Source organism: Hyla sarda, chromosome 9, assembly GCF_029499605.1.
Source record: "Hyla sarda isolate aHylSar1 chromosome 9, aHylSar1.hap1, whole genome shotgun sequence".
Lineage (NCBI taxonomy): Eukaryota > Metazoa > Chordata > Amphibia > Anura > Hylidae > Hyla > Hyla sarda.
Genome location: NC_079197.1, coordinates 19,098,079 through 19,118,925, shown reverse-complemented (window position 1 = coordinate 19,118,925; position 20,847 = coordinate 19,098,079). Strand labels below are relative to the sequence as shown.

The following is a 20,847-nucleotide window of genomic DNA, read 5'->3' as shown; positions in this document are numbered from 1 at the left end:
GCATCCATATATCCTAGATTATTAAAGGGGTATTCCACCCCTAGACATCTTATCCCCTATCCTTTGAATAGGGGATGAGATGTCTAGGGGCGGAGTACCCCTTTAAAGGGAAACTTCAGTACATAACTTCTTATCCTCTATCCACAGCCGTTGGCTGTTAGGGAATGCTGGATTGAAGTTTTGCAACATCTGGAGGTCCACTGTTTGGAGACCACTGCTTTACACTCATTACGTCTTCATGGAGTCTTAATGTAAATGATTAATATTGCATGCACTGGCTCTAAACATTACACACATAGAAATGTATCTGCAGACGCCCCAGCCCGGTGCAGATGACCTAGAAAGCAGAGACTATTACATCCGCGCTCCCATGAATCTTTCATCAGCCTTTGCACTGTCTGTGTGATGGGATTCTAAGGAAGGTCACACTGTTCCTGTTTAACTTTTCTTGGAAGTTTTAAAAGGGGTTTTCCAAGATTAGAAAAAAATGGTTTGCATTTTCCACATTAACAGCGCCACTCTGGTCCAGTGGCTGTGTCTGGTAGTGCAGCTCATTCCAATGCATGCGAAAAAGACTGAGCTGCAACACCGGACGGGTAGGGGGTCCTACCTAAAGGAAGCAAACTACCTACATAGAGGTCCTGCCTACAGGGCATGCAAACTACCTACATGGGGCAAACTACCTGCAGGGGGTCCTACCCACAGGGATTTTTACTTACAGGTTGGGCAAACTAACTATGGGGGGGGCAAGTTACTTATCGGGGGCACACCACCAACAGGCAGGCCCTATCTACAGGGGGCAAACTTCATATGGGGGGGGGGACACTCTGTCTAGAAAACAATATGCACTATGGAAACACAGCCATAGACTTTCTGGTGCTTTCCCCAAGATAAGCAGAGTTGGAGAGGAAGGAAGGAGTTAAAGGGGTTCTCCCGTTGAAAACTTTTTTTTTTTTTTTTTTTTTAAATCAACTGTTGCCAGAAAGTTATACAGATTTATAAATTACTTCTATTAAAAAATCTTAATCCTTCCAGTACTTATTAGCTGCTGAATACTACAAAGGAAATGGTTTTCTTTTTGGAACACAGAGCTCTCTGCTGACATCATGACCACAGTGCTCTCTGCTGACATCTCTGTCCATTTTAAGAACTGTTCAGAGTAGGAGAAAATCCCCTTAGCAAACCTATGCTGCTCTGGACAGTTCCTAAAATGGACAGAGATGTCAGCAGAGAGCACTGTGTTCGTGATGTCAGCAGAAAGCAAAAAAGAAAACCATTTCCTCTGTAGTATTCAGCAGCTAATAAGTACTGGAAGGATTAAGATTTTTTAATAGAAGTAATTTACAAATCTTCCAAGGCGAGAAAGAAATTCACAGGGCACTCACCAATGCTGCAAATGTGTCCTTTATTTCACGGGTCCATACATCAGTGCGGAGACGCTCATACAGGTGTGCTTCTACAAACTACAGTCCGTTTCTCGCGATACTTCGCGCTTCAAAAAACCTGTTGAAGCACGAAGTATCGCGAGAAACGGACTGTAGTTTGTAGAAGCACACCTGTATGAGCATCTCCGCACTGATGTATGGACCCGTTTGCAGCAGTGGTGAGTGCCCTGTGAATTTCTTTCTCGCCTTGGATGTTTATTGAAGTGAACTGTCTGCTGTATTACGGTGAGCACCACCTATATGCTAAATATCTATCACGGGATCTGTAGGAAGGTGTCGGCGTGCATTGATTTGTTGCTTGAGCCGGGCAGTGCCGGGTGCCTCTTTTTGGATTACGTAATTTACAAATCTTGCCCCAGTTGATTTAAAAAAAAAAAAAAGTTTTCCACGGGAGTACCCCTTTAAAGGACTATAGAAACTTAGAGCGGTGGTCTTACTTGTCCTAAAAGCTGAGGGGCTTACCACATACAGATGTATACAGCCCAATATAGACTGCGGGAGATTTATCCAAACCTGTCCAGAGGAAAAGTTGACCAGTTGCCCATAGCAACCAATCAGATCGCTTCTTTCATTTTGCACAGGCCTTTTTAAAAAGGAAAGAAGCGATCTGATTGGTTGCTATGGGCAACTGGGCAGCTTTTCCTCTGCACAGCTTCTGATAAATCTCCATTATTCTTAGCTGTATACATCCATATGCAGTGAGCTCCCCCTAGTGGTGGCTGCAGGCAGCCAGAATAATACCATTTATCAAGTCAGGAAAACAGATAGATTATAAAGTTATTTAGCACTGAAATCTAGATGTAATGGCGTCCTATATTGTGATGTTTCTCACTCCTGCTTTTTTTGCTTATCTAGGGAAGGTCAGCAGTCGCCGGAGCAGTGGCAGAGAATGTACGGCCGATGTTCCGGCAATGAAGTCTATCACATCCGAATGGGGGACAGCAAATTCTTCATGGAATATGCAGGGAAGAGTTTCACCTATGCGGCTTTCCATGCACACAAGAAGTATGAACTTCTCTCCTTTGTAGAAGTGTTAGTTGTCACAGTCCCTATTAGGGTTGCCACCTTTCTTGCATAAAAAAAATATATATATATAAAATACCGGTCATGCTAATTTGAATAATTAATTATATATGCATGACATCACAGGATACACATATGCGGGGGGTAATTTTGTCCTATTCTGACCCCTATAACTTTTTTATTTCTCCTTAGACGGTGTATGGTGGCTAATTTTTTTGCGCCCCGATCTGTAGATTTTAACATTACCGTTTTGTTTCAATGTGATCGCTTTTTTTTATTAAATTCGGGAGTTGCAGTTAGTTACTAGTGTTGAGCGGCATAGGCCATATTCGAATTCGCGAATATTCGCGAATATATGGACGAATATTCGTCTTATATTCGCGAATATTCGCATATTCGTTATATTCTCGTTTTATTTTCGCATATGCGAATATTCGCGTATGCGAAAATTAACATATGTGAATATTAGTATATGCAAGATTAACATGAGTACAAATTCGCATATGCGAAAATTAGCATATGCGAATTTTCGCATATGCAAATTTTAGCACGCCAGTCTCACACAGTAGTATTACAGCCTTCTTTACACCACACAAGCTGGAAGCAGAGAGGGGTGATCACTGTGATGTGTACTGTGAAAAAAATAAAAAAAAAAAACGAATATTCGTAATTACGAATATATAGCGCTATATTCACGAAATTCGCGAATTCGCGAATATGCTATATTCACGAATAATATTCGAATTGCGAATATTCGCGAGCAACACTATTAGTTACTAACTACAACTCCCAGCATGCCCTGATACAACCTGTGGCTCAGGCAGCTCATCTGCCCCAAATGAAAACTGCAACTCGCCGCATGTTGGACTATATAGTAGCATATAGTATAGGTGAGTGTTTCCCAACCAAGGGTGCCTCCAGCTGTTGCTGTCCGGGCATGCTGGGAGTTGTAGTTTTGCAACAGCTGGAGGCTCTCTGGTTGGGAAATACCTGTATAGATTATGGTGCAAGTTCCCACCCATGGTCCTGCAATGAACATAATCTAATTTAAAGGGGTTCTTTTATTTTTAGGAAAACAGCGCTGCTCTTGTCCATGGGTTGTGCCAGTACGGCAGATCACCCCCATTCACATTGAGCACAATACCAGACACGGTGCATGGGCATGAATGCTGCTGTTTTTAGAATGATGCTGACTTTATGACTTTATATCCCTGTTAGTTTGTATTTCTCTTTCTTACATTCTTTCTTTCTGTGTCTTAGGTATGGGGTGTGCTTGATAGGTGTGAGGAGAGAGGACAATAAAAGCATATTACTGAACCCCGGCCCCAGGCACATCATGGCCGGCTCAGACACCTGCTTCTACATTAACATCACCAAGGAGGAAAACTCTGCATTTATCTTCAAACAAGAAGAGAAGCAGAAACGGAAAGGCAGAGGGATATGTGGAGAACCGTCCAGACTACCAGTGCACAGCATCATTGCCAGCATGGGTACGTGTCCGGGCCGAGGGGATGGGATATACCATTTTATATATAGAATATAGTTGAGTCACTTTGTTAATACATTACTTATCCTGTACTGATCCTGAGTTATATCCTGTATTATACTCCAGAGCTGTACTCACTATTCTGCTGGTGGGGTCACTGTGTACATACATTACATTACTTATCCTGTACTGATCCTGAGTTATATCCTGTATAATACTCCAGAACTGTACTCACTATTCTGCTGGTGAGATCACTGTGTACATACATTACATTACTTATCCTGTACTGATCCTGAGTTATATCCTGTACTATACTCCAGAGCTGTACTCACTATTCTCCTGGTGGGGTCACTGTGTACATACATTACATTACTTATCCTGTACTGATCCTGAGTTATATCCTGTATAATACTCCAGAACTGTACTCACTATTCTGCTGGTGAGGTCACTGTGTACATACATTACATTACTTATCCTGTACTGATCCTGAGTTATATCCTGTACTATACTCCAGAGCTGTACTCACTATTCTCCTGGTGGGGTCACTGTGTACATACATTACATTACTTATCCTGTACTGATCCTGAGTTATATCCTGTATAATACTCCAGAACTGTACTCACTATTCTGCTGGTGAGGTCACTGTGTACATACATTACATTACTTATCCTGTACTGATCCTGAGTTATATCCTGTACTATACTCCAGAGCTGTACTCACTATTCTCCTGGTGGGGTCACTGTGTACATACATTACATTACTTATCCTGTACTGATCCTGAGTTATATCCTGTATTATACTCCAGAGCTGTACTCAGTATTCTGCTGGTGAGGTCACTGTGTACATACATTACATTACTTATCCTGTACTGATCCTGAGTTATATCCTGTATTATACTCCAGAGCTGTACTCACTATTCTGCTGGTGAGATCACTGTGTACATACATTACATTACTTATCCTGTACTGATCCTGAGTTATATCCTGTATTATACTCCAGAGCTGTACTCACTATTCTGCTGGTGAGGTCACTGTGTACATACCTTACATTACTTATCCTGTACTGATCCTGAGTTATATCCTGTATTATACTCCATAGCTGTACTCACTATTCTGCTGGTGGGGTCACTGTGTACATACATTACATTACTTATCCTGTACTGATCCTGAGTTATATCCTGTATTATACTCCAGAGCTGCACTCACTATTCTGCTGGTGAGGTCACTGTGTACATACATTACATTACTTATCCTGTACTGATCCTGAGTTATATCCTTTATTATACTCCAGAGCTGTACTCACTATTCTGCTGGTGAGGTCACTGTGTACATACATTACATTACTTATCCTGTACTGATCCTGAGTTATATCCTGTATTATACTCCAGAGCTGCACTCACTATTCTGCTGGTGAGGTCACTGTGTACATACATTACATTACTTATCCTGTACTGATCCCCAATTCTGCTGGCTTCAGAGCTTGAAATTTCCCATTTTAGTCTTGGCATGGACCTCTGTCTGGTGATGTGCATTCTGGGAAGTGCATTGTTTATCCCTTATAATGTACTGTAATCTGATGTAATGAAGCCTCTCCACCTCTCTGGTGAGGTTTGCTTTGGTGTTGTTGCGTGTACTTGGCTTCAGCCGTTTACCGTTTGACGTGTGAGGTTCTTATAATACCGTCCTCTTGTGTTATATTCTTGTACTCTATACATGATGTCTGCGCTCCTGAATTGTTCGCCGTCCCCCTCACTGCTTTGAGTTTTCTATAGAGACAGAAGACGCTGTGTGAAGAGGCGACAATGGAAGATGCGCAGTAATTACTCTGAATAGCGTTAGAGGAAAACCCTGCTCTGTTCTCGGGCCTGCGTGGGCCGGGAACATACAATACATTGTGCTACAGGAACGCATCCTGCAGAATAAAAATAGAGCATCAGGGACACTGCGAGGTGGCGGTGGGCATTGTCCTAGAAGTCTCAGGGCCACATGTCATACAATGCTGATATTCTGTAGAGGTAAATGTAGATAGGGAGAAAAAAAACGTACACTGGAAATGGCGCTGCGCCCGAATATATATCCTCAGGAATCGTTAGTATTGTAAAAAACGTATCCATATATTTATTAACAAATAAAAGCAGTAAAAGGAGTACAAACAGTGGCATTGACGTGTTTCAGGGGATCACTCCCTTCCTCAGATTGCAGGTGTACTGCAAGAGAAGGTCCCCTACAAACTATTCCCTTTCTGCAAGAGTCGGGGTTTAAAGGGGTACACCGCCCCTAGACATCTTATTCCCTATCCAAAGGATAGGGTATAAGATGTATGATCACGGGGGTCCCGCCGCTAGGGACCCTTGCTATCTCTGCTGCGGCACTCCAGATATCCGGTGCAAGGAGCGAACTTCGCTCCGTGCCGGATGACTGGCGATGCTAGGCAAAGGCTTGTGCTGTCACGCCCCCTCCCATAGACTTGCATTGAGGGGGTGTGGCCGTGTCGTCATGAACCTCCGGCACTGAACCAGAGGGTCTAAACGAACGCTGGGTGCAGCATGGAGATCGCGGGGGTCCACTGGATAGGGGATAAGATGGCCGGATGTCTATCGCCTTTAATGGTCCCTCTCGCTGAAGCTTAGGGAGACCTTATCCTGCTCCCACTTTCCACCTGGGCTGCCACCCACATGTCCACAATAATCTGTCTGGCTTCCCCATTGAGAGCCAAGCTTGCAACGAGGTGATGAACCTGATGGCCACATCCCCTTCCCCTAGACCTCCTGGAGGGACTTCGCACCCTGGACAGTCCCTAGTGGACATTGAACACGGTGACATAAAAAATAAAAATAGATGTATGCCATGAATTATAGCCCAAACATCCAGATGAAATTTTCAAAATTGTGTCAAATAGCGCAAAAGAGACGTGCTGTGAAAAGTCTTGTGGTATGGGGGGTGTGATGCAAAGGGCAGATGGAATTACCCTAGGGGCAGATTGCATTAACCACTTGTATCCGTGACGCCAGGGCATGGTTTATCCTCAATACCACCTGAAGGTATACCGCTGGATCCTGGGCTGGGCACGGGGGCAATAATGACTCCGACACCAAGTTAAGGATAACGGCAGCTTTACTGAGGTTAGACAGGTGGAAAAGTCTATACAGTTCAGCCAGGGCCCAAGGAGGTGACCAGTGACTCAGAGTCCTTAAGGGCTTGCTGGGACTTGGAGTAGATGAGTTCAATTTAATGCAGGCCATGTTGACTTGACAAATGATGGCTGTGACTGACTTGTGGCTGACAAGACTGTGACTGTGGTTACTTGCAGGTTTGTAGCTTGTGGCTGCAGACTGGACTTGAGGCTCCTATGACTCTGGACACTTAGGCTCGACATCACTGGACCTCAGCAAAGACTAAGAGAGAGAGCAGAGGCTCCACCCAGGGCTTATATGAGGGAGGCTCTGGGGGGGGATCCCATTGGTCATCCCTGGTCACTGATACCTCCTGGGTAACAATCACATGACAACTCGCATGGTAAACAGTCTTAAAGTGACAACACTTTCTTCACACATTATACAGTTTAATACATAATAAACATATTTACATGGGGGACAGATGCAAGAGGGGGCCCAGGGGACACTGCAGGGAGGCTGCCTGACAGGGCAGCAAGGATACGGGGTAACAACTCCCGTACTGGGCCACCACAGTCTTATCACTTCGTGGGATCCCATAACCATCTCATCCCATTTAGGGTTTGAAAAGCATAACTGCTTTCTCCAGAAACAGCACCACCCCTGTCCTCAGGTTGTGTGTGGTATTGCAGCTCAGTTCCATTGAACTGAATGGAGCCAAGTTGTAATACCACACACAACCTGAGGACAGGGGTGGCGCTCTTTTTAAAAGAAATTAGCTCTGTTTTTCTTTTCCTGGATAACCTCTTTAAGGCTCCCACTTTGCCCGACGTAGCTTCATTCGAAAGTCCTGGGTCATCTACCTGCAGCCAGAACGTTACCCCCTGATCTTCCTACCTGTCCTGGTTTATCCTATCCTCTATGGCAGTGTTTCCCAACCAGGGTGCCTCCAGCTGTTGCAAAACAACAACTCCCAGCATGCCCGGACAGCCTTTGGCTGTCCAGGCATGCTGGGAGTTGTTGTTTTGCAACAGCTGGAGGCACCCTGGTTGGGAAACACTGCTCTATGGTACTGAAAGCCTGTGCATGACGTTCTCACTCCTGATGAACCTCGTAGGCACACCCATACCGGTATTGAATCATGGGACATTTATAATCCCCACCTCTGTTTCTTTTGGTAATTTACCCAAATCTGTCAGAAATTAGACTTTTAAATGTTTTTTAAACAGGAGGCGGAGGAGGAAAAAAAGAAAAAATTGGCCTAATTTTCTATAAGGACACGTGTAGCGATGCCAGTTTTAGCACCACTCAGAGGCCCTTGACCCCAGGTTACTCATTGTCTAAATATGGCTGCGGGGGGGGGGGGGGGGGGGGGTTAGGGACGGGGACTGGTTTCACAGTACACAGGGAGCTGGAGACCCCGTGTATCCGGTTTACATTGGTATTTTGCAGACAGGAGGTTTAAAGGGGTACTCCGGTGAAAACCTTTTTTCTTTTAAATCAACTGGTGGCAGAAAGGTAAACATATTTGTAAATGACTTCTATTAAAAAATCGCAATCCTTCCAGTACTGATTAGCTGCTGAATGCTACAGAGGAAATTCCTTTCTTTTTGGAACACTGATGACATCACGAGCACAGTGCTCTCTGCTGACATCTCTGTCCATTTTAGCAACCGTGCATAACAGGTGTATGCTAAGGGCAGCATGGTGGCTCAGTGGTTAGCACTGCTGCCTTGCAGTGCTGGAGACTTGGGTTCAAATCCCACTAAGGACAACAATAAATAAAGCGTTATTATTATAATAACGTCAGCAGAGAGCGCTGTGGTTGTGATGTCATCAGAGAGCATTCCAAAAAGAAAATAATTTCCTCTGTAGTATTCAGCAGCTAATAAGTACAGGAAGGATTAAGATTTTTTAATAGAAGTAATTTACAAATATGTTTAACTTTCTGCCACCAGTTGATTTAAAAGAAAAAAGGTTTTCACCAGAGTACCCCTTTAATGTTTTACAAAATGTCTATTCTTCATTACATTTCTGTACTATGTGTGCGTCCCAAAAAAAAAAAAAAAGATTTCTATCTGGTAAGATTAAAATGAGGCATGATGCATGTAAGTCTCCCAGGAGGGTAATGTACGCCTCTAATCAACCGATAAAGCTGAGATACTTGTTTTGGCAAGTTCTCCTGGGGTTATCCATCCATGGGACGTGTCTGGTATTGCAGCTCAGCTCCACTGAAGTGAATGTGGCTTAGCCGCTGTACTACACACAACCTGTGGACAAATGTGGTGCTGTTTTGTTTGTTTTTTAAAGGGGGTAATTACAGCCATATTTTTTTAAATTCTGGATGACCCCTTCAGGCTGTGTTTACACGTTTAGGTTTTTAATTGTAATTATTAAATAGAAAGCCAGGAATAGATCTGAAAAGAGGGAAGTCTCAGTCTTTCCTTTATAAGGGTACGTTCACACGAGCGGATCCCCAGCACGTATTACGCTGCGGATCCGCCGCTGTAGGACCGCCTTCATGCTGCCTTTACAGGTGCCTGCTCGGAGCGGCAATACGCCGCTACAAGCAGTCACACTGAAGCAATGTGCAAGTCGCTGCGCATGCGCGGTGTACTCGCGCAGATCGTGGCCGCTCCCCCTGCTCTATGAGATAGGTCGAGAGCTGCCGCGATGTGCGAGTATACTGCATATGCGCGAGGGAAATCGTACATCGCAGTGTGTCTGCTCGTAGCGGCCTGTAAAGGCAGCATATAGAGGTCCTTTAGAGGCGGATCAGCAGCATAATACGCATTGGGGATCCGCTCGTGTGAACGTACCGTTAGGGTAAGGTCACAGAGTAATGGCCGTGCGATCTCCCTGCTGCTGCTGTAGCTTTATAGAGGAGATTTATCAAAACTTCTCTAGAGGAAAAGTTGCTGAGTTGCCCATAGTAACCAATCAGATCGCTTCTTTCATTTTTCAGAGGCCTTTTTTAAAAATGAAAGAAGGGATCTGATTGGTTGCTATGGGCAACTCAGCAACTTTTCCTCTGGACAGGTTTTGATAAATCTCCCCCTGTGTGTCCGCTCGTATCTGCGGATTTCCCGCCAGCAGTCACGAATGGGAAGGCAGAGCTATGGAAGCAGCAGCAGGGATCTCGCTCTGCCGTGGCTCTGTGACTACCGGCAGTGTATTTGACCCTGCAGATGCACTCCCATGTGACCCTACCCTGAGTGTCCTCCATTAAAGGGGTACTCCGCCCTAGACATCTTATCCCCTATCCTAAAGCTAAGTTTGCTCCGTGTGTGATGACTCACGATACAGGGGCCGGAGTATTGCGACATCATGGCTCCGCACCCTCGTGACATCACGGCTCTGCCCCCTCAATGCAAGCCTATGGGAGGGGGTGTGGTGGCCGTCAGGCCCCCTCCCATAGACTTGCACTGAGGGGGCGGAGCCGTGACATTGCGATACTTCGGCCCCTGTATTGTGAGTCATCACGCACGAAGTAAACTTAGCTTCGTGCAGTGAGTACTCGGGGGGCTGCAGGAGAGATTGCGGGGGTCCCCAGCAGCGGGACACCCGCAATCAGACATCTTATCCCCTATCCTTTGGATAGGGGATAAGATGTCGAGAGCGGAGTACCCCTTTAATGATCTTTTCCTGGCTTTGTATTCAATAATTGCAATTAAAAGCCTGAACATATGAACGCAGCCTTATGCTTTCATGAGTGTAATAGGTGACTGTGGCCAATGGCCAAGTGATCATACAGCCCCCCGAATTCTCCAAATTCAATAGTTTGCGGTATTAGCTTTGACTATAGTAGTGGTCCCCAACCTGCGGCTTTCCACCTGTTGCACAACTACAACTCTCAGCGTGTCCAGCTATTGGCTATCCAGGCATGCTGGGAGTTGTAGTTTTGCGACAGCTGGAGAGCCATAGATCGGAGATCACCAGTTTACAGCAACTCTACAGACTGCATATGCCATTGTTCTCTGTTATCACCCACTTCAGGCAGGCTAGAGGCTGAATGCAGTGTTCGTCAATGGGATAAAATGAGTCGCTCCTCTTATAACACTACGCGCTGGCCCTTTAAGTAGTAGGTAACAGTACAGAAGCGATTATGGAAGTATATTTAGTATGTAGTGTTCGTTTTTTTTTAGTTCAGGTGGCACATGAAGATAGCGCGTCCTTTATAGACCTTCCCTGAAAGTCACAACCTAGATTGTCAGCCACCGCGCGGTACCAGTCATCGCGCAGGTTTTGAGGCTGCTGCCAACCTATTAGCTTACTCAGGGGCTCTTCTGGGAATTGCCAGCTATTAATGGAGGTGTCCTCTTTCCAAGACGGCAGTTATCGCTGACTGGGTCAAAACGAAACGCAGCTCTACGAGCAGGACACGAGATGTATTATTAAGACAATAGGGACGGTCCCTAGCTATAATATTGTGTGAGCTCCAGAAGTTAGGTGACCCCGTCACAAAGCCCTTTGGTTGTTAACTTCTACACCAGTGTTTTAAAGCCAATGTGCCTCCAGCTGTTGCAAAACTACAACTCCCAGCATGCCCGGACAGCCGTTGGCTGTCCGGGCATGCCGGGAGTTGTAGTTTTGCAACAGCTGGAGGCACCCTGGTTGGGAAATACTGCTCTAACATTCTGGGTTGTTAATGATTCCTGGCTTTGTTGCCTTCCCAGGGGAGATGCTATGAGCACAGAGCGACGAAACTGCAGCTGACAAGTAGATGGATCAGAACTGGCGCACTCAGTCAATCACCTGCGCGATTTAGTGAAGCCGTCATCTCAACACCAGCGCTTCGTGACAATGTGTCATACCTGTCATATAACCGGGTAATGAACATCTCGCTATACTCCGTCAGATAAAGCACAGTACAGCGCACAGGGCATTGATCGCCCAGAAAGCTGTGTGACAAACAATATGGCAGCCACCGCAGCCTGACAGAGATTGTCGCTCTGTCCCTTAACAGTGGCATCTCAATTGTCCAAATATGTATCCATGGGGCTCCCATATACAATGCCAGCCCCCTATAGGGGATACAACGGTAGATGCTAAAGCAGGGCCCCAAGGCACCTATGCCCCATAAGAAGACACCAGTAGTATAAATAGCATATGGTAAGACATGGGGCCCTGTTACAGATTTTGCTTTGGGGCCCAGAAGCTACAAGTTACACCTCTGCAGTCTCCATTGGGGGAGATTTATCAAAACCTGTGCAGAGTAAACATTGACCAGTTGCCCATAGCAACAATCAGCTCGCTACTTTCACTTTAACAAAAGGGCCTCTGAAAAATGAAAGCAGCGAGCTGATTGGTTGCTATGGGCAACTGGTCAACTTTTCCTCGGATTTTATATGTCAGAGATCCCCGCGGTACAGGTTCCCCAACACGTGCCGCTGTAAATATTATAATGGCTGGTGGATGCCATCTTTTTGGAGGCCAAAACAAAGGACACTTTTTTGGCCTCCATTGGATCAGTGGGAGGAGGCCTGGTACTATGTTTATTGCTTACGCTGAATGTTGTAGTGTGAACATATACCTACAAGAAGTGATCAGGGTCAATTCTAGCTTTTCTGGTGCCTGAGGCGAGAACTGAAATGGCGCAGAACAGAAAATCTGTGGCTGTATGACTATATAAAATACTATAAAACAGAACAGTCATAGGCCTTGTTTACACAGATTACATCAGTGTTTCCTAACCAGGGTGCCTCCAGCTGTTGCAAAACTACAACTCACAAAATGCCCGGACAGCCTTTGGTTGTTTGGGCATGCTGGGAGTTGTATTTTGGAACAGCTGAAGGTCACCCTAGTTTGGAAACGCTCTATTACGTGTCTGGCCCAGGAGAAGCTGTCTCTATCGGACCGTGTATAGGCTAACGGTGCCCTGGCATCAGTGATTAGGAATTCCTTGCACCCCCATGTCACCACACTACTATTGACTGCCTCGAATTCCGTATCCATGTCCAGCTGCCATTTGCAGGTGATGGGGTCGATGGAGTCAACAGTGTCAATCAAGAGAACAGAAGCCACTAGGTCAGTGTTTCCCAACCAGGGTGCCTCCAGCTGTTGCAAAACTACAGCTCTCAGCATGCTTGGACAGACTTTTAGTTTTGCAACAGCTGGAGGCACCCTGGTTGGGAAACACTGTGCTAGGCACTATGGTTTATGGCCACTCCATGGAACATACCGCAATCTGCTGCCTGAGGTGAGATACTTATCTCACCTTATGGCAGATATGGCCCTGTCATTGATATCCAGTGCTCCTATAACAGTGCCAGCCTAGGTATGCTGGGAGTTGTAGTGTAGCAACAGCTGGAGGCACTCTGGTTGGAAAACTGCACTAGACACTATGATTTATTGCCACTCCATGGAAAATACTGCATATCTGCTGCCTGAGGTGAGATAATCAACTTGCCTCATGGCACATACGGCCCTGCTGCCAGTGATATCCAGTGCTCCCATAACAGTGCCAGCCACAGTATCTGACTGGTTGCTTTAGGTCCCGACCCGTACATAAAGCGGCGACTACTTAGTGACGATCAGACATGGTCCCTGTATATTACGGTATAAGAATAGCTGGTGCTCAGCTGCAGTACTTGACCCAGCCTGTGGTTTTCCAGTGAGTATTCCTCATAAATTGGATTTGCTGCAGTTACTAAGGGCCGGGAGTCGCTTTCGTTTTTTTTTTCCCACTTAGAAAGTAATTTTCGGGGACGGACGATTGAGTCATCTCCGCGGACGCTTATTTTGCTGCCTTACAGGGAGGTATAAAGGATGCTGAGCTGGGGGACGAGGCGCCGCAGCGTGCGGCAGTCACGAAACAGCAATCATCATGTCTGTACCTGAAACCTACACGAGCCTTAGGGTAAAAGAGGGGGGGGGGGGGGGATTGTTTTACAAGCTTAATTTTGCCACTCAGCTTGACAGCTTTGCCATTTAGGATCCCAGGAAAGCAGAGTTACAATCCAAGAAAAAGTGTGCCATATCTGTTCCTAGCAATGTAAATAACAAGGAAGCAGGAAACGGCTGAATAGGATGGTATAAGCCTAATACTGTACTAAATATAACATTTCTGCAGACGTGTTAAAGGCGCACACTGTCAAGAAGCGCTGGTGTTGAGATGACGGCTTCACTAAATCGCGCAGGTGATTGACTAAGTGCGCAGGTTCTGATCCATCTACTTGTCAGCTGTAGTTTTGTCGCTTTGTGCTCATCGCATCTCCCTTGGGAAAGCGACAGAGCCAGGAATCATTAACAACCAGGAATGTTAGAGCAGTGTTTCAACCAGGGTGCCTCCAGCTGTTGCAAAACTACAACTCCCAGCATGCCCGGACAGCCAACGGCTGTCCGGGCATGCTGGGAGTTGTAGTTTTGCAACAGCAGGAGGTACACCGTTTGGAGACCACCGATTTAAATGTTTCTACTGCATTTCTTACCTGCATGCTAGGAGTTGTAGTTCTGCAACAGCTGGAGGCACCAAGGTTGGGAAACACTGCACTGTATTATGCAGCCTTTGGTTGTCTGGGCATTCTGGGAGTTGTAGTTTCACAACAGCTGGAGGCACCATGGTCGGGAAACACTGACCTATGCCCTGCACTATACAGCCTTTGGCTGTCCAGGCATGCTGGGAGTTGTAGTTTTGCAACAGCTGGAGGTACACCATTTGGAGACCACCGATTTAGATGTTTCTTCTGCATTTCTTACCTGCATGCTAGGAGTTGTAGTTCTGCAACAGCTGGAGGCACCAAGGTTGGGAAACACTGCACTGTATTATGCAGCCTTTGGTTGTCTGGGCATTCTGGGAGTTGTAGTTTCACAACAGCTGGAGGCACCATGGTCGGGAAACACTGACCTATGCCCTGCACTATACATCCTTTGGCTGTCCAGGCATGCTGGGAGTTGTAGTTTTGCAACAGCTGGAGGTACACCGTTTGGAGACCACCGATTTAGATGTTTCTTCTGCATTTCTTACCTGCATGCTAGGAGTTGTAGTTCTGCAACAGCTGGAGGCACCAAGGTTGGGAAACACTGCACTGTATTATGCAGCCTTTGGTTGTCTAGGCATTCTGGGAGTTGTAGTTTCACAACAGCTGGAGGCACCATGGTCGGGAAACACTGACCTATGCCCCGCACTATGCAGCCTTTTGCTGTCCGGGCATGCTGAGAGTTGTAGTTTTGTAACTTGGTTAAGGCACCATGGTCGGAAAACACTGCCTCGTGCCATTTATTCATTTCTGACGTCTTTCTCTTAAAGGTACAGTAGCCATGGATCTACAAAACACAGAATGTCGGCCGATCAACAGCAGCAAGCTGACCCTTCCTTCGGAAAACGGTTCCGGCAAAAGGAGACCCAGTATCGCTCCAGTTCTCGAAATTGCAGACAGCAGCACAGTGTTACCCTGTGACCTACTCAGCGACCAGTCGGAAGATGAAATGACGCAGTCTGATGAGGAGGGTTTCCCCGTCCTGGAGTACGTACGAGATCTGACCATACACATACACCAGATAGCTTGTCGGCCCAACTCTCCTAATCCCCCCCCCATATACACATGCACACTCAGCTTCGCTGATCGTGCATGCGTTCTTTGTCTTTATCTCTGTGAGAACAGAAGGGTCAGGCAGGTGAAGTCACAGGCCTGCAGAATTTATTCTCACTACATTATAATTTTCTCCGCTTGTTGTAGAATTTTTTCTTCTTCTTCTTTCCTTAGTAACAGAGGGAAAAGAAACAAAAAACCTTTTCCACCGGGAGTGCTTATCCCAGCTGGAAGGCGATGTGCCCTCCCCCCCCCCCCCCCTTTTTTTTATCTTATATTGAATTTACCCGTATTCATGTTACATGTATATTTCATATAACGGTACATTTGCATAGGAAGAAGCGCTCATGAATAATATTTATCTTCTAAGGGAAATTCATACGCACGGTTGGAACACGCTATTACAATGCTGCTTCGTATGGAGTTGACAGCGTGTTGTTCTCGTGGTACAATACTGCCCCCATGTGGACAGCTGGGATAGTAACAGCCATAATTGTTTTTCTATTTATATATATATATATATATATATATATATATATATATATATATGTATATTTATGTATATGTATATATATATATCAATTTTTTATTAAAGCTTAAAAAAATAAAAAAAATAAAAACTATTCACCATTCTCTGCTCTCCCCAGATTTTAGACGCCTACTGTATATGTCTATTTCTTTAAGGGAACGGTCCCACATACAGCCTACGCAGCCTACTTCACGTTGCGCAAAATCTGCTGCTGCAAGGGGAAATACGCTGCGTAATCCCCAATCACCATACACATAGGGTTTTCAGGCGGCAGCCCTGTGTGTGCAGTGAGTTTTGGAGGCGGGGCTGACAGCCCCGCCTCCAAAACTCACTGCACACACAGGGCTGCTGCAGGAAAGCTCTGTGTGTATGGTGATTGGGGATTGCGCAGCGTATTTCCCCCTGCAGCAGCAGATTTTGCGCTGCGTGAAGTACGCTGCGTATGTGGTACGTGGCACTGTACCCTTACAGTGCGCAGATCATTTCATATTGCGTAATTTTGTGAATCAAATTCTTTCGTTCTCATGGGGAGGCAGAATCAATCCAGTGCCGCAGTAACATGAGTCGTTTTATAAATTAAAGGGGTTATCCAGGTAAAAAAAAATGTTTTATATATATCAACTGGCTCCAGAAAGTTAAACAGATTTGTAAATTACTTCTATTAAAAAATCTTAATCCTTTCAGTACTTATGAGCTTCTGAAGTTAAGGTTGTTCTTTTCAGTCTAAGTGCTCTCTGATGACACGTGTCTCAGGAACCGCCCAGTTTTGAAGCAAATCCCCATAGCAAACCTCTTCCAAACTGGGCCGTTCCCGAGGCACGTGTCATTAGAGAGCACTTAGACAGAAAAGAACAACTCAACTTCAGAAGCTCATAAGTACTGAAAGGATTAAGATTTTTTAATAGAAGTGATTTACAAAACTGTTTAACTTTCTGGAGGCAGTTGATATATATATAAAAAGTTTTTTCCTGGATAACCGGACCCCTATTTCCTATTCTAAGTCCCCCAGTAATACAACCATCAAGGTACTATTGATAGATTTCCTCTAACCTATAGTCAATATAATCAATTACCTGTTTCCGAAAATATTGAACAATCGTGTATTTCCAAATTAAATACATTTTCAAAGAATTCAATGAATTTTCATTAACCCCTAGAGGACATCATGGCTAACCAGGACATACATTTACGCTATCATCAGCCAGGACCTCACCTCTAATCGGCGATCCTGCAGATGTCTGACATTAACCTTTTAGATGCCATGATCAGCACTGATCACGGCATCTAAAGGTCAATGGCTGACATCTGAAAACAGTTGCAGGCTTTGGGGACACTCATTGGACCACCCTCAGAGTAATTGCGAGGGTCTGATGAGTGAAGAGGGCGGCCGGAGGTTTCTTATCCACCTCTGTGCTGCTCTCTCCGAAATCTTTTTGTATAGTCTGCCATCAGACAGGCTGTAGAAGTAGATCGCCGATATTACTATCATTGACTAGTTCCTCCATACACTATGCCGGTGTTTCCCAACCAGTGTGCCTCCAGCTGTTGCAAAACTACAACTCCCAGCATGTCCGGCACAGCCTTTGGGACAGCTGGAGGCACCATGGTTGAGAAACACCGCACTATGTAGTCCCCTATGGTGAGTTAAAAATAAAATAAAAAATGGAAAAAAAAGTGGGGAAAAAAAATAAATATAAATAAGCCCCTCTCCATATAAACATTTTAACTACCCCCTTTTCCCATTTTTCCAAAAAAACATGTAAATAATAAATAAACATATTCAGTGTCGCCATCCGTGGAAGTGTCCGAACTATTAAAATACAACGTTTAAGGGGTACTCTGTTTTTTTTTTTTTTTTTTAAATCAACTGGTGCCAGAAAGTTAAACAGATTTGTAAATTACGTCTATTAAAAAATCTTAACCCTTCCAGTACTTATTAGCTGCTGAATACTACAGAGGAAATTCTTTCCTTTTTGGAACACAGTTCTCTCTGCTGACACCATGACCACAGTGCTCTCTGCTGACATCTCTGTACATTTTAGGAACTGTCCAGAGCAGCATATGTTTGCTATGGGGATTTTCTCCTACTCTCGACAGTTCTTAAAATGGACAGAGATGTCAGTAGAGAGCACTGTGCTCGTGATTTCAGCAGAGAGCTCTGTGTCCCAAAATCAAAAAGAATTTCCTCTGTAGTATTCAGCACCTAATAAGTACTGGAAGGATTAAGATTTTTTTTTTAATAAAAGTAATTTACAAATCTCTTTAACTTTCTGGCACCAATTGATTTAAAAAAAAAAAATTAAAAAAAATAAAAGGTTTTCCACCGGAGTACCCCTTTAATAATTATTTAAAATTGGCTGATTTTTTGATCACGTCAAAGCCCGGAAAAAAAAATTGCATAAAAAGTGACCAAAAAGTCACATACACCCAAGTGTTGGTCACGATAAATACCAAAGTTATAGGGGGGGGGGGGGGGGGGTCAGAATAGGGCAATTTTAAGTATATTTGTTTGTTAAAAGTTAGACTTTTTTTTTTTTTTTTTTTTAGCAGTCTCCATGGGTATCATTTTAATCGTATTGACCCACAGAATAGAGAGGACATTGCCATTATACCATCAAATTTTTAAAATTGCAGGTTTTCTTTCTATCCCCCCCCCCCCCACAAATAATATTTTTTTTTTGCACGATACATTTTACTGTGAAGTCTTAAATAAAGTTAATTTTTTATCAAACCATTAGACTGTTGATATATAGGCCTGATCCGTATTATGTGGTTCCTCTACTCCGTGTTGTACAACAATTTGAAGAGCCGCCATGTTAGAACATTACACTCCGTACTGGTGGTGATGGTACATGACCGATCTCCATGTTCTCCTCTCTCCTAGGTACGTCAAAGGCTACCCCCCCAACTCTCCCTATATTGGAAGCTCCCCGACTCTCTGCCACCTGCTACCTTCCAAAGCTGCCTTCTGTTGCCTGCGCCTAGACAAGGTGATCCCCCCCATGTCATTCCTAATGTCTCATCCCAAGTATCCTGCTCCTTCCATGTCTCAATCCTTTATCTTTTACCACAATGTTTCCCAACCAGGGTGCCTCCAGCTGTTGCAAAACTACAACTCCCTGCATGCCCGGACAGCCGTTGGCTGTCCGGGCATACTGGGAGTTGTAGTTTTGCAACATCTAGAGGTCCATAGTTTGAAGACCACTGTCCTATTGCATTTGTATATACAGGGCCGGCAAAATAGGCAGCTGCCTAGAGCGCCCTCTTGATGGGGGCGCCGCTCTGCCCACCACAAGAAAGTTATTCAGCCAGCGTTCAAATCACTCGCACAATCAGCTCAGCCAGGCAGCACCACCATAACCCCCCCCTCCCCCTTTGATGTGTGTCACCCCAGTAGTAAGGTGACTACATGAGGAGATTTGTTACAGTGTGTCACCCCAGTAGTAAGGTGACTACATGAGGAGATTTGTTACAGTGTGTCACCCCAGTAGTAAGGTGATTACATGAGGAGATTTGTTACAGTGTGTCACCCCAGTAGTAAGGTGATTACATGAGGAGATTTGTTACAGTGTGTCACCCCAGTAGTAAGGTGACTACATGAGGAGATTTGTTACAGTGTGTCACCCCAGTAGTAAGGTGATTACCTGAGGAGGAGGTTTGTTACAATGTGTCACCCCAGTAGTAAGGTGATTACATGAGGAGATTTGTTACAGTGTGTCACCCCAGTAGTAAGGAGATTACATGAGGAGGAGGTTTGTTACAGTGTGTCACCCCAGTAGTAAGGAGATTACATGAGGAGGTGGTTTGTTACAGTGCTTCACCTCAGTAGTAAGAAGATTACACGAGGAGGGGGTTTGTTACAGTGTGTCACCCCAGTAGTAAGGAGATTACATGAGGAGGGGGGTTTGTTACAGTGTGTCACCCCAGTAGTAAGGAGATTACATGAGGAGGAGGTTTGTTACAGTGTGTCACCCCAGTAGTAAGGAGATTACATGAGGAGGAGGTTTGTTACAGTGTGTCACCCCAGTAGTAAGGAGATTACATGAGGAGGGTGATTGTTACAGTGTGTCACCCCAGTAGTAAGGAGATTACATGGGGAGGAGGTTTGTTACAGTGTGTCACCCCAGTAGTAAGGAGATTACATGAGGAGGAGGTTTGTTACAGTGTGTCACCCCAGTAGTAAGGAGATTACATGAGGGGGTTTGTTACAGTGTGTCACGCCAGTAGTAAGGAGATTACATGAGGAGGGGGTTTGTTACAGTGTGTCACCCCAGTAGTAAGGAGATTACATGAGGGGGTTTGTTTTAGTGTGTCACCCCAGTAGTAAGGTGATTACATGAGGAGGGGGTTTGTTACAGTGTGTCACCCCAGTAGTAAGGTGATTACATGAGGAGGGGGTTTGTTACAGTGTGTCATCCCAGTAGTAAGGTGGGGACGTGTCAAAGGGCAGAGCCAATGGGCGAAGTCAAGGGGGCGGCACAATTAGCTCTTGCCTAGGGTGTGGATAACCTTGCACCAGGCCGGTGTGTTCATCTTGTCCGAACCTCTTAGGCTTCTCTTAGCACTTCGAAAAGTTTACTCCAGGTTCCTGAAAACTTTTTCTTCACTTTCCAGCGGCACAAGAGGATTATCAGATCCCCAGAGCTTGTCATATTGTTTTCTGGAATAGTCGGGAATATTCAGCACGATGGGGGATTTGTTTGTTCCTCAGGGGGGGAGAG

At 45.1% G+C, this 20,847-nt stretch overlaps 1 protein-coding gene across 8 annotated transcripts in view; it reads left to right on the top strand.

Annotated features, from left to right (window-relative positions):
* The window catches only part of KCNT1 (potassium sodium-activated channel subfamily T member 1), a 343,981-nt gene that overhangs the window by 279,414 nt on the left and 43,720 nt on the right, over positions 1 to 20,847 (top strand). For all 8 annotated transcript variants that reach the window (XM_056540054.1, XM_056540052.1, XM_056540058.1 and 5 more), the window contains 4 exons: positions 2,301 to 2,450; positions 3,729 to 3,958; positions 15,315 to 15,531; positions 19,011 to 19,116. In XM_056540054.1, the coding sequence (XP_056396029.1) occupies positions 2,301 to 2,450; positions 3,729 to 3,958; positions 15,315 to 15,531; positions 19,011 to 19,116 (703 nt within the window). The remainder of the gene's footprint in view (positions 1 to 2,300; positions 2,451 to 3,728; positions 3,959 to 15,314; positions 15,532 to 19,010; positions 19,117 to 20,847) is intronic.